The sequence below is a fragment of the Zosterops lateralis genome (genome assembly GCF_965231275.1).
Source record: "Zosterops lateralis genome assembly, chromosome: 1".
NCBI lineage: Eukaryota > Metazoa > Chordata > Aves > Passeriformes > Zosteropidae > Zosterops > Zosterops lateralis.
Genome location: NC_139762.1, coordinates 106,836,089 through 106,850,894, shown reverse-complemented (window position 1 = coordinate 106,850,894; position 14,806 = coordinate 106,836,089). Strand labels below are relative to the sequence as shown.

At 36.1% G+C, this 14,806-nt stretch overlaps 1 protein-coding gene across 4 annotated transcripts in view; it reads left to right on the top strand.

Moving 5' to 3' along the window:
- Positions 1-13,495, top strand: part of SS18 (SS18 subunit of BAF chromatin remodeling complex) — a 43,691-nt gene extending 30,196 nt beyond the window's left edge. For 2 of the 4 annotated variants that reach the window (XM_083855681.1, XM_083855682.1), the window contains exons 6-11: positions 2,412-2,579; positions 3,295-3,399; positions 5,582-5,674; positions 6,407-6,529; positions 9,146-9,279; positions 11,427-13,495. In XM_083855681.1, coding sequence (XP_083711807.1) covers positions 2,412-2,579; positions 3,295-3,399; positions 5,582-5,674; positions 6,407-6,529; positions 9,146-9,279; positions 11,427-11,453 — 650 coding nt within the window. In that variant the 3' untranslated portion in view covers positions 11,454-13,495. The remainder of the gene's footprint in view (positions 1-2,411; positions 2,580-3,294; positions 3,400-5,581; positions 5,675-6,406; positions 6,530-9,145; positions 9,280-11,426) is intronic. The other 2 variants (XM_083855683.1, XM_083855684.1) reach the window with 2 other exon arrangements.
- Positions 13,496-14,806: the final 1,311 nt, after the last annotated feature.

Here is a 14,806-nt window from a genome sequence, read left to right as displayed (position 1 = left end):
AGATCAGAGGCAGCTATTCATCAATATAAACCCTTAAGATCTTCTCAGGGCTGCTCTCAGTGAGTTTTCCACTCTGTACTCCTGTCTGGGTTTACCCTGACCCACGTGCTGCACCTTGCACTTGGACTTGTTGAACTTCATGAGGTTCTCTTGGGCCCACTTCTCAAGTTTGTCCATATCCAAGTAAATAATGAATTAATAGTCTTAAGTTTTTTATTAAGTTTTGGGATTTTATGTCATATTAAATATTACACAGTGAATAAGTGTAGCTTTCTCCTAGGCTAGATTTTTCAAATGGAAGAATAAATTCAAAGTTCCCTCATTCCTCAAAACTGCTGCTTAAAATGGTTATCTTCCATGAGGCAGTAGAGACCATGGTGGTTCTTTTAGGTATCTTCTTAATAAGAAGAACCAAACTGGAAGGAAGCCAGGCCGTCTGTTATGAACACAACACACAGCCTGAATCAGGGCAGTGAATTCTCATTGTGGCTCTACAAAGCGTTAATGAAGTTCTAATTTAAAAAGCAAACACAAAATCTCTACATTGCACCATGGGGACCCAACACATTTTATCACATTGTATTGTGACTAATATTAATATTGTTAATTAACAAGCGTTCTTGAGATCTAGGAATATTATAGCAACAAGTTTCTATTTTTTTTCAAGACTGCCTAATGTTTCTCAGTACCTCCAAACAGAGGAGCAGTGAAATGGAATAATCTAAATTACCTACTCATTTAGAAGATCAAAAAAGGAAATGTATTTTGCCAATAACTAAATAAGTACATCTGAATTTAACACTTTTTTTAAACTGTAAAATCAGGACACAGAAACTTGCCATACTGAAGGATAGAACCATAACTGGATCTTCTTAAGTGTGGCCAATATTTATCTTTAGAGGAAAATGAAGCTTAGGCCACTTAACTTCTCAATGAGAGATCCCACACAGGGGTTTTATGGGATTTAACTAATGCACTTTGAATTCATACCATTAATTAATTTGTCTCAACTTTCCCTCATAACTCTGCACAGACAGGATCTAAGTGACTACATATTCTTTTGCCTGTATAAATCCATTGTCACTTAACTGCGTCTAGGTATTTTTCCAGTGCTATAGTTTCACACAGGACTTTCTGTTTGTGCTTCAGCAACTACTTATTTAAAAATACTAAATGGAAAAACCTAAGCATATAGAAAGTAGGTGATACCTTCCTTTTTCTCCTTGGATGGCACTTTGGAGTGGCTCTGCTAGTTTGATGCTTGATGTCATGGCTTGTTTTAGTTTTTAGTGAGGCTGCTAGTTTCTTGTTGTCTTTGTAGTTTATAAAATAAATTATTTTTTTAGAAGGCAAAAACCCCTTAGGGTTTCACCATTATAGACTGGGCAGTATGTGTGAAGTGGTTTGAATTAATATATTACAAAAATCTATTGTTTAAAAAAGTTTATCTCCTTGTTACAACAGATTTACCTCCTCATGTTTTTGATACTGGAATAACTCTTTTCGGAAGTGCTGCTACAGAGGAGGAGGCACAAAGGCTGTTCTTTGTTAAATGTTACATCAGTCTAACCTGCAATCTCATATAATGAAATGGTGTAATCATTGTTTTCATTGCTGTGTGATGCCAGTAGGGTGCTCTTTAACTGTCTGTTTTCATTACTGAAATTTGCATTTCTCCAAATACAGCCTTAATCAGATTTTGTCAGTTGATAAAACATGGACAGTACTTGATCTCTCCTGGTCTCTTCCTGTGGTTCATAGAAATGTGGTGCAACTTGGTGTGAAAGAAGGTGGTTTTTTTTGTTGTTACAGATTTATTTGGGACTGTTCAGTGTCAGGCAGACCCTGTGTTCTGTAGGCCTTCTGCATATGCCTGTTGTGTGATTGTCTGTCTGGTTCACATAGTTTGTCTTTACAGGCTAAATAAAATTGTTGATTTTGTGATAACAACTTAGTGGTTTGTTGATGGAACATAACAACAACTATGTGTGTATTGAAACTATGCTCTGAGGAGATCACAAATGTTTAATAATTTTTCTATGATTTGCCAAGGTTTCACCACCAGGTTTTCACCTACGCTTTTTTTGAGAATATTTTTAAAACAAAAAGTCATAAAAATGTTTCAGTTATCTTTGTGTATGTGTGAATATTGTCTGTGGTTTTGGAGAAAAAGCATCTAAAAAGCAACCGTATTTAGGCTGACTACTGTTTTGTAGTTTGGTTAATGAATTACGTTACATTACGCCTACATTTGCATTGGTCCAGAAACAACAAACCCTTATCAGAGCACTGGATATACAGAGCCATTCTTGGTCCATTTTTAAAGGTTGAGTCTTCTACGTTCTTTTGGAAAGGTGTAATCACAAATCATTTTTGTGTATTTGACATTCTTGCGGCTTCTCCTTTTGCAGGTCCAATGATGCACCAGCAGCCTCCCTCCCAGCAGTACAACATGCCACAGGCAGGTGGCCAGCATTACCAGGGGCAGCAGCCACCGATGGGAATGATGGGCCAAGTTAACCAAGGAAATCACATGATGGGGCAGAGGCAGATTCCTCCATACAGGCCACCACAGCAAGGTAGGAATTCACTTCAGTATTTCTACACTGATTTTAAATAACCATGTTTAAAACCATTTTACATCACTTCCTTGCTTACACCAAATTTCTGTCAAGTCATTTGGTGTGACAGACTTTGTTTGCACACTCTTTTTGTTACCCTTTTTAAGAGTGGTTCTTGCAGCAAGAGATTACTGCTATCACCATGAAATGTGAAGACTAGTTTGTTTTCTTTTTCTTTTGGTTCTTTCTGAGACTGTGCATTCTGAAATTATGCATCTCAGATATGCTGATGCAGAATTCTGCTTTGAAATTTAAATATTAGGTACAGAAAAGGAACAGAATACCTACTTGGTTCTGAATTCATTCAATTACAAAAAAAGGAACGATGTTCCATCATATTGCTTCTCTTTTTTCTTTTTAGTCCTTTTCAACAAGGAATATTTTTATTTTTAATGCCCTAGTTTGTTATACACGTATTCCTAAAATGAGCTCAGACCTGAAGTTTGATATATGTAGTCTCAGTCTAGTGCAGCCAAACAACTGTGTTTGTGTATGTAGATAGATACATTTACTTATTTTTTTAACTAAACCAGATTACATATGTTGTCTGTAATGCAACAATTTGGGTGGGGAATACATTTGAGAAATATTTCTCATACTAAAATCAGAAATTAGCAGACTTTATAACAGAGAAAACAAGTTATTTACGTATTGACTGGTTGTGGTTTTTCAGGCCCACCACAGCAGTACTCAGGCCAGGAAGACTATTATGGGGACCAATACAGTCATGGTGGACAAGGTCCTCCAGAAGGCATGAACCAGCAATATTACCCTGATGGTAATCTCTCATAAATGTTAACTTTCCCATTTTCTATACCTGCCCAATACTAATGTAGTCATATGCCCAAAATTTAGGGGATGAGGCAAGAATAGTAATTGGATATCATACCTCACATTTACAAAACCTTCCAAATTCAGAATTATTACTACAGTTTAAGTTACTGTGACTAGTTAAATTTACAACTTAAAGCATGTAATTTGTATTACTCCCATTTGAAATTCTTAACAGTTTTAGTATTTCAAAAGAATGGAAATAATTGGTTTCTCTCAAAGAATGGAGAGTTCCTTAGCATATCTAATATAATTGAGATTAATTTAAACAGTCATATCTTTATTATCAATAAGAGAGGGGGCGATATCCTTTTATTAAAAATTTTACTCAAGTGAAAAAACTCGCTAAAAAGATGTGGGTTTTTTCTGTAAATACTCTACTTTTTTAACTTAGTGTCTAGTTTTCATATAAGTCGCACAAATGTGTTATTGTTGACATGTTATGGGCCTTCAGTTTAACATTTATATAGGAATAAAGTGGTCCCTGCCCTGAGGATATTGGAAATGTGAATCCTCTTTAGATGTCCCCTCAGTGCTTTCAAAACAAGACTGAAACTTCGAATTTCATAAATCTGTCCTCCTATCTCTTGGAATATGGAGTGGTGAAGACTATTGGATTGTGTTATAAGTTAGAAAAGTTGAAATTCACTTGTTTTCAGGCTCACCAGAGACTGGGAGAACAAAGATGCTGACTCCTGACTACTGTGATAACCATGTGTGCAACTTAGTAGTATCTTATGAAGTTCAACAGATGTGGTAGATGTTAAGGTTTAAAAAATGTATACAAAGCAAAGCTGTGTAATTGCCAAAGCAACTGCTCATAGCAAATAAAGGGGTTCAAGTCAGTTATTTGAATTTAATTTCTATCAAATTGATAATGAGATACATCAAGCTGTATCTGTATAAGCTAACGTGTTAATTTCTGGAGATGTATGTGCAGAGTTATTTTACAAGTTGCATTAACTGGTAATTATTCAGCTTTCATTTTGGAGCATTTATGTACACACATGAACACGAAATTGTTACGGGCAATTTCCTCTAGTAAGGGAAGTTAGATGTTAGCATCAACAGCTCTTTGGCAGCACAGATTACTTCTAAGATCTATTCCTTCTAACGAGTCATCTTTATCATTACTTCATTATTACTCTTACATAGAATACAAGGAGCATATTTTAAGACTCGTTTTAATGGTTATGTATGCATGTAAGAGTCAGTCAGTAATGTGTTTTACAGTTGCAGACCTGATAACAAAACCACTGAGTTTTAGAACTGTTTCCTCCTTTCCTCACTTGTACCTAAAAATTTTATTCCAAATTTATATTATTTAATTTTGAATGTGAACAAAATTTTGGCATGTATTTGTGACCAAGTTAGCAATAAGATATATTTTGATCATCTGTAAGAAAAAATACATGTGTGCTAAAACCAACAACAGGTGGGGTGCTTACTGCATGTATTGGTTCCTTAACAGAGATGCCTGTAGTCTCTGAATAGAAAGGTTTGTTTGCAATGATTATGCTTCAGGACTGGAATGTAAGAGGAAAAGTTTTCTTAAGACCTTGAGTAGGAATTCTGTTTATAGGGAAAAACTTGAGAGTGTTATATTTCTGTCATTTATAAACAGAATTTAATGTAGATGATGGTTCATAACTTCATTGAGCTTTATTTGTTATATTTCACACTGCTTTTAGCATATGCTTTTGAATTGGAGATCAGCAGAACAGGTGTTAGACAAATTATGATAATTGCTTTCTTTGTTCATTCTAATTTAATTCAGGTTATTTACATGTGAAAGGCCTAAATGCTTTCATTTTTTTTTTTGAGTGAAGGATGAAGTACTTCCCCCCCACTCCCCCAACAAGGATTGTTGGAAGGTTAAGACCATCCCTTGCTGTGATGTTTCTAGAACTACTGCATTAAGCCTTTTTTTTCCCCCTGTCACATGTTAATTCAATATGAAAGGAAATCATATTAATAAGTCTTTGGCTAATACAATTGAAAATTCTTTTTCATGTATATCCAGTTGAAATTCTTTTTTTTTTTTCATTTTTCTGAGAAATTAAATATTGTTAGGGTTTTCACTCAGAGGCCATTAACGTTTCTTCCTGTCTCTTGTCGAATTGATGTAGGTCATAATGATTACGGTTATCAGCAACCGTCGTATCCTGAACAAGGCTACGATAGGCCTTATGAGGATTCCTCCCAACATTACTACGAAGGAGGTATCTATATACCTTCACACACATACGCACATACATCCTCTTTCCTCCCCCACCCTCAACGGGAACAGAAATTCTTGCACAACACAACTTATACCCATGCAAAGCTCTCGTAGAATACTAGTTGCTGGCTGTCTTGGACATGGCAGGGAACTTGAAGCCTTCAGAATAATTTCTTGCAAACACCTAAAATATATAACCACAATTTGCCATTCTAACAACAGTAAAATGACTAAAACACTCTAGAGATATTTTTTTTTTTACCTCAATGGAAATTTTTATTTTAACATAAATTTGTTGGTTCAGTTATATATCTTTTTGTGTGTGTATATATTTTGTATAATTATAGTGCCGTTAGGAAACAGCTTGCTGATCTTGTGTAGCTAGTCTGTGCTCTTGTAGCTGTCCTTAATTTTGTCTTTTTTTTTTTTTTTTTAATTTTATTTAGCATAGTCATGATCTTATGACTGTGGTGTTCCAGTAAATGTAATGCTCGTTTGGCAGAGATGCTGAAAATGCTGCAGTTCAACTTTGCAAAACTGGCTTTAACTGCAGTTTGTTTGGCCGAGTTCCTTCTGTTTGGTTTGAGTTTTCTTTGTTTTGTTCAGTTTTTGAAATCAATATTGCATTTTCATTTTGTTCTTGTGTTGTTGGCTGTGCATCTTAGAAGGAAAAAAAAAATGAAATAAAATAGGTATCTTTATGAGTTTTTGCTTTCTTGGAATGATCTTACAGGAAACTCGCAATATGGTCAGCAGCAAGATGCATATCAAGGACCACCCCAACAGCAGGGTTACCCACCACAACAGCAGCAATATCCCGGCCAACAAGGCTATCCAGGACAACAGCAGGGTTATGGTAAGAACCTGAGGACACAGACAGCTGTCACAGAAGGGACTAAGAGAGACCCTTGTGTGTTCCTCCATCCTTGTTTGACTGTGTCCAGAGGCCAGGTTTGCACAGAACAGCTCTGTGCCTGCAGTTTCACTGGGCTGAGGCAACAAAATGTAGAAGGCAGCGTCTTTTGGGAATTAGATCTGTTGGTAGTCTAGGAGAGTGTGGTTGCACAGAAAACCAAAGATGACTAAAGAGCATTGTAATGGGTGTCTGTAATTTAGAAGGACCCAGAAAGATTCTGTTCTTTTCTGTTTTCTGTAGCTGAACGCACTCACAAAGATGACAAAGAACCTCTTTAATCTGTGGATTTGCCAATTAAAAGTCTTTTAAAAACTGGTTTAAAACTTCATTCAGCATACATGAATCATTCTTTTCAAATTCTTGTACTGATCAGTAGAGAAATGACTGTAAGCATTGACAGTGCAGTTTTAAAGAAACTGTGTCTTATAAATTCATACTAGTAGTCCAAACCTTCTGTTACATAGTAGGAATAAGAAATCCTCTGCCACAAGTCCCTGGATTCAAGGGAAACCTCCCAAAAAAGGAGACTTGAGGCGGTAAAATGTTATTTTTGTGCATTAATTCTAAAAGTCTTTATGTCAGAAGAGCATACTGAAGCTACTGCTCTTTTAAATTTTACTTGCTTGCATAATGTAAAGTCATATATATTTATGACAGAAGAAGAAATCTCTGAAATTCCTAAATTCCATGTATTTTAGCTTTCACTCTTTTGCAGGCTTAAGTGCTAAAGCTTTCAGCATTGTGTGTATGTGAGGAAATGCGCAGGTAATTTGTTTGCCATGTAGATAAATATTAGATTCACATGAAATCCATTATGTTGAGACAGAGTTAACTTTTTTTCGAGGATCCACTGAGATTTAGCAAGTGTTCTACTTCTGGAGGTTATGAATTGATAGTTCTAAAGTAATACTTGTACCTACATTCTACTAAACATAATATAGGAATAGTCTGAAGATCAGAGTGGAGGTCTGTGTAGATCACTGCTCCAAACTTTGTAAGTAAAGAAGTAAAATCTGATTTATTCTGAAAGTTTAGGTTAAGAAATACTACAAGAAAAGGGATTAGGAAATCTTTTGGAGCCACTTATCCAATGTAATTCGTAAAACAGAATAACATTTTTCAGTTTCTTGTTTTTAGCAGAGATCGTTACTGAAGTTCCATTTTTTTCCTGTGAAATATGTCAGTGAATATTTAGAATTCAACTATAAAGAATTATCATGAATAAATAAACTCATGTTCATTTGTCAGATGAACACAGCACTTTTAGGCTATCGTATTCTTGTTCAATTTAATATTTAACTACTTTCTAATTTTCAAAAATAAATCAATATCTCAGTCATTATTATCAATCTTTAAGGTTTTGTTTCATAGTGGAAAGTTGAAACTGCATAGTTCAAGGGAATTTGAGGCCTGAGGAGAATAGTAATAGCTTATGGAGCTTTTCTTCTCCAGGTCATCTTTTCGTTGTCTTACAGATCCAGAATTACTGAAGGAGTTACCAGCTGATGTCATCCTAATGTCCAATGTAGCTAAAACTAGCCCTCTCTAGCACTGAATCACAGCTGCTAAAACACATCTGTTTCTTCTGAGGGGAGGGGAAAAGAAGTGTTGGTTTGTTTAAAAGAAAGCACTTCTGAAGAGCTGCAAATCTTCAGCTCTGTAAAATAGAGACACAGTTTTTAAGAAGTGGTGTTGAAAAAGCTAACAGATCCACTGCAAAGGATTCATAGGGAGTGCCACTGAAATACAGAGTACAACATCTCTCCCAGTATTGGAGAGGATGGTGATAATTTTGTTTGGAACGTGGCCTGATGGTGGTAACATGCAGCTTCCAGTGGTAGACAGGCCAACTCCCTGTGAATAGTAACAGAAAGTTACACTTGCAAAAGAACTACTTCTTTTACAGGCAAAAAAGACTGGAGTCCAAGTTTTGGGATTTTTTCCTAGCCTTTTTCTGGAAAGTTAATATTACCAGAGGAGTATGGAGTAGAGAGTGCTTTTTTCTCCATCTCACAATAGCTTTTACTGCTTGTCACATCTCACGTTTTATACATGTATAACTTGCTTGCCTGACACCCCATCCATGATTGCCTGCTGTGGTGTGAGACTTCACTTTCTGGCAGCATAGTACTGCTGGTCTCTTCAAAACGTCCAAATGTTAAACATTGCTGATTGTCTGGCTGCTCTTAGCCTTAGAAAATTCTGGAACTGAAGCACCATACATCAGGAGACTACCTTCCTAAATGCTGGAAAGGGCTCATGTTTATAATTTCTTGCCTTGTTCTTCTCTGTCCTGTGACCTTGTACGTGGAACTACATGCATTGATATTAAGTAAGGAATAGATAAATAGAGGTAAATGTTCCTGTGGTTGGAGCACAGGCCCTGGCAGCAAAGGTGCTTTCCAGGGAGAGGGGGGTGGGCCACTCAATAGACCTTGTTGTGCAATAGTGGTATTTCTTAGTCCTGGTTAGCTGTAAAACTCCTGTTCTCTTCTTTTGAACATCTTAACCACTTTTTTTTTTTCTTTTTTTTTTTCTCCATATAATGATTCCCAGGCCCTTCCCAGAGTGGTCCAGGGCCTCAGTATCCAAATTATCCACAAGGACAAGGACAGCAGTATGGGGGATACAGACCCACGCAGCCTGGGCCACCACAACCACCACAGCAGAGGCCTTATGGATATGACCAGGTATTTCATTTGATGAGAAAGTTGGGATTCTTACACACTCATTTGATAACCTTAGTTTCTGGACATTTAAACTAATGAATTTTAGGACATGGTCTTCCAGGTATGTGCATACAATTCTCATGGAGTTTTATTTCTTGGTGAGTTACCAAGAATCATTTGTATGGAACTGTGATTAGTCATTCTCTCCTGAGTTTGCTAAGTTTTAATGCAATTTGGCAAAGTGGGGCCTTCCCAGCAGTAAAAATGGATGTTAAAAATTAAGGTGATGTGTTTCATAGCCTTATGGTGAATCACTAATATGAAGGATGAAATTTCTAAATCTCATGGTAGATCATTTTTCATTACTTCTTTGCAATAGAAGTGGTTGAATTTATTTTCCACAAACATAAATCCTAATCATAATCTTCTTCTTCAGTTGCAAAATCACTTCAGGCATGCAGCTGAGGTCCTTCAGCTGCAGAGCTTATGGGGAGACATGAAACCTGTTTTTGCACAGATTTTCTCTGAGCAGTATAGGGAGGCAATGAATATGGGAAAGAAGTGACCTGAAAATCAACTGCTTCATTCCTTTCACTGCTAAGACAAGATTAAAACAAACAAACAAACAATTACACCAAAACTTTAGACTGGAGTTGTAGTGAAGCATTCATGTAAAGAAAGCTGTCTTAGAATTAAAGGTTGAAACAGTTTTTGTTCCTGTGAAAGGTACTAACTTGCAAAAATCCAAACTTTTCACTATGAATCATTCAGAAATGTCATTAAAATGTACACTATACTTTCCTTGGTATAAATAATGTAAAGATTAACTGAATGATAAAGCTGAGGTTCTAATGTTTAAATAAAATCCTGTTATGCCAGTAGATTAGCTGAACTTTCAAGAAAAACTTCTCTGAGGAAGTGAGGATTGCCCACAATTTTAAAGAACAGTTGGCTTTCTTTCTGTAGAAATTAGAAAAGACAAGGAAGAAGGAACAAACTCTCACTGTGGTAGTTTAGAGATGCAGTTACTTTTAATTATTTAACAGATAAAATGTTTATGCACTGAACCAGTAGCTTCCTCTGAAAACAATAAGCTACAGGAGAGTTCTTTGCTTGTAGCCAGTATAGGGTCAAGGAAACTTAATCAAAATTTGCCAAATTTTTTCCAGCTTTCCTTGCAGTAGAAGTGGATAACCCTCTCTCTTGATAGGCTGCACTTCTCCAGTTTGTGCAGTCTCCAGTTCCACTGGGAAACTCAATTATAGATGACCTCTCTTTCATACTGGCCGTTCCCATAGGAATTGTGCTGCTTAAATTCTCATCTGGCAGCTGTTGTGAAACTCTTCTTCGTGACTGATTGTTATATTATAATGGAACATAACTGACATTGCAACATAAAACTAAGATGTAAAATAACTGCCTTGTTGTGGTAATACTTTACATGGAATGGTGGCAGGATCAGTTTGGAGCATGTTCACTTCCTAGCCCAGTACTTCGTTCTGCAAGGCTTGAACCCTGTGGTGAAGGATCATGGTAAGCTTACAGCATTGATGCTTTCACCTCAGCCCACCTCTGCAGTACATGACATTCTGTCAAAAGAAATAGAGAATATCAATAAGGGTGGTAATTCTGTGTATCAGATCTATGGAATAATTGCCTCCCGTAGGATATGTGGACTAGTTCTTCATGTTTACCAGGATGTGCCTTGGTTTTGAAATACATGTACCATTATTCTGTAATGCTTGATAAATTAATAATTTTAGGTACCTCTGTGTCCTGGTTATTTTCCTAAATTACTTTGAATTTAGGTGACCTTGACTTTTTGAAATAATTTTCAAAGTGTAGATGGGAAGTAATCCCCATCTTTTGGTTTTTGATGATGTTCTATTAATTTCAGAGCAGCTTGTTGAATGTAAAGGTATATTCTTTTGATCAAATTAGGTTCCTGGCCTTAAATTCATGTCTTTGGTCTTACTTCTACATTAAAGCACAAAGTATTTTTAGTGAGATGAAACTACACTAGTTACTCATATCAGTATATCATTTACTTTTGTTTGTTTCTACCTTTTAGTATCACAGTTGATTTGGATGGTCTTCCAATTACAGCTTTAAATGCAGGAAAATATGCCTTGTGGTCTAATTTTGTATTTTGATTTTTTTTTTTTTAGGGTCAATATGGAAATTATCAACAGTGAAAAAGCACTCACATTCCAGTAGGCAAAATCTATTAGCAGCCATATTGTCTCCTCAGCACTGTGGACATCTTCCCGAGACGAGAACTTCCCATTCCATCTAGATTTTGGAAAAATCTTGTGGCTGTTCTTTGGTATACAGTCTTTATGGGTTAATTGTTAAAGACTGTAGAGTCTCAGAAACTAGTTTCACATCTTTACTCTAGATGGCAATATTGGACAGAAAATCTGTGATATAACAATTTGCAGTGAGTTGAGAACTGTATGTCAGATATACTGTTACAGACTGAGAGGTGCGAACAGCTTTGTATGTTTATGAAGGTTATGGGAATTTAATATTTTTTTCACAGATTTTTTTTGTAGGGGAAAAGGGGGAATGCACACTTTTTACAGCAGCAATATTTTGTATATTATGTTTTTCATGTGGTGAATATGCAAGACAGTACACTACTCGCTGGGCAGGATAACAAATCTACTGTTAAAAATGGGTAGGGTCATGGTAAATGCTTGATTGTATTAGTCTCGAAATTGTGTACAATAAAGATAACAGTGAAAAGATGGAGAGCATTCTATGTCACTGATGGGTTCATGTACAAAGATTGAGAATCCCAGTTATCCAAATGGGAACATAATTAAGGACAGTGTAATATAGTCTTGTGCAAAGATGAATTTTTTAAAGCTTTCCAATTTTTCTGAGTGAAGCGGTTTTGTAAAAATTGTTTCTAACATAGTTTGACAATTTTCTGCAACATTTTTTGGGTAACAAGATAAACGTTTGGGTTTTATTTCTCAAGGGTTTTGTCAGAGCTTTGCATAAGCAAGCTGTAATCCTTCTTAATAATTGCAATAACAAAGAAAATGACAAGTGTTAATTTTACTTGGCTTGAATATGCAAAGAACTTGAAAAAGAATATGAAGAACAGGACTGTATTGTATAAGTGTATTTTAACCTTTAGTTGAATAATTTGTATGTATCAAAATAGCCTAGAGGACTTTGTAAAACCTATCTAAACTTTTGTTGTTTAGGAATGGTATTCCCCAATTTTAGTGTTCCCACTGATGCACTCCAAACCATGCGCCGCTCACTTGCTCCCCTCTCTCCCTCCCCTTCCCTTGTGGCAGGCTGGAGAGGAGAACTGGAGGCACAAAAGGTAAAGATCATGGCTTGAGAGAACAATTTACTGGAAACAGCAATGAAATAATATAACGAAAGTAACAGCAACAATACCAGTGCCAGAGGGTGCAAGAAAGGAGGCGAAGGCTTCACACGTGGTTGATTGCTCACCATGCAGAGCCCGGTTCCACCCCACACTGCACAGCCTGCAAGGGTCCCCAGAAAATAAGGTGTCCCCTCCTGGCTACTGCAAACATTAACCCCGTCCTGGCCGGAACCAGGACAGCTTTCCTAATTGGGAGTTAATAACTTTAGAAAAGGGGCATTTTTGTTTGTGCCCGTTTTTCTTATTGGTTAACATGAGACCAAGGGGATGTTTTCTAACATCATGTATAAAAACTGTTGGTGAGGCAAATGCCAAATTTCGTTTTGGACTGCATTAATGCTTATAGTGTTGCATGTGAGAGGCAGCACCTTGATCAATAATAATAGTACACGAAAAAATTGGGTTTGAAATTGCCCTGCAACTGTGTATCAGATAAATAAATGGATACTCTGTTCTGCAGAAATATATGCATTCAAGATTCCTTGGCAACTTTTATAAACGATAAAACTTAAAATTAACCCAGGAGTAAAATAATATTTTGTTTTTTTCAGTTCACAATCAATGTTCAGGGGGAAAAAAAACCCTGCTGTTGATAGTATGACATTATATTTGGAAAATAAGATTTTCAATTTGTGCATCCTTTTAAAAGGGAAAACAGTTTTCTTTAAGTCAATAGAAAATACACATCAAGGTTTGAACAGATATGGCATGAAGAACATTATTATGAATTAAAAGCTTGTAGGTTCTGTGCCAATTTTCCACCACTGTGTACTTCATTGCTATTTAAAACTGTACTCCATCAATTCTAACAGAAGAATAAATTATTTGTGATTTTAATTTTCTCATTTGTTTCTTTAAATTAGATTCCTATCACTCTGATGTCTCATCTGGAGACTCTGCTGTGGGTTTTGATTTTAAAGACGTTTGGCCAGAATAACCAAACCTTATTTGCAGTCTAGGACTTTATCAAAATTCTCTTGCCATAGCCAAGTTAATTAGAATTAACTGTTCAGTAATCAGCATGTTGTGTAGGTTGTTTGTTAAGAAATTCTTCCTCTGAAAATGAAGGTCCATGAGGCTATAATCAAGATGACTGAATTAGATAAATGAGTTGACGAGGCAAAAATGTGTTGAACCCAACCTGGTGTAGATATGTTATCTCATTTGAAATAGGCTCAACTGACATTAAGAAATAATTTGTCTTGCCAGCCCATCTTCTGTTGTCTTACTCTCCTTTTTAATGGAAACTAAAATTGCAGTTTTAATAAGCAGAATTTCCTCCAGGGTTTCCCTCCTAGAGACTACTGCATTTGCAAGGTTTAATTGTTTTATAACAGTCCTGTTTCGTAAAACTTTTTAATTGGTGGTGACAAAAATTACCTTATTCCTCTGATACTATGCGAGAAGAACAACTTGAGAGGAGATAGCTCCATGCAGAAGTATTTCTACTAGAACTATATATTAAAAAGGAACGTGTGTTCCCTAAACAAAAGAAGAAGCAAGAGTGCACAACAGGACCAGGAGGAAATGGCAGGATGCAAGGTTCATTTTTTAGTAAGTCTTCCTTATTAAATAAAATCCAGCCAGCGGGAAGCTAGTAAAAAAGGTGTTGCAACTGGCATTTTACATTCAGAATATAGAAAATAAGAGGGGGACTGACACAGCAAATCAAATACATGAGTAGAAATGATAAAAATGTTAAGAGTAAAGAGGAGGGGTTAATGCATTCAGTGACTTTTAGTTATCATAGGGTTATGATTTTTGCTGTTGTATTTTTCTCTATTCGGACTGTTTTATTTCCTTTTTTGCTCTGTGAATGAGTTGCTGAAGGGAGAAGCTGGCTCCCTGTTTCAGTTGAAAGTGACTTCACAATGTTGGCCATAAGGAAGCAAATATGCTGCTTTATAGGCAGGTTAAATGTATCATTTTGCAAAAGACACACTTCTGTTTCCATACATAAATTACTTTAAAATGTATAAAGTAATTGATTTTTATTATTTTTTAGAAAATGCGCCTGATTAAAGAGGGGCAAGGACTTCAGTGCAAATACATTGTTGTATTTCTACAGTTTTCACCCCAGAGGATGCTGAAAGACTACAATGTGATCTAAAAAACCCCAGATTTTAGATTTAAAAA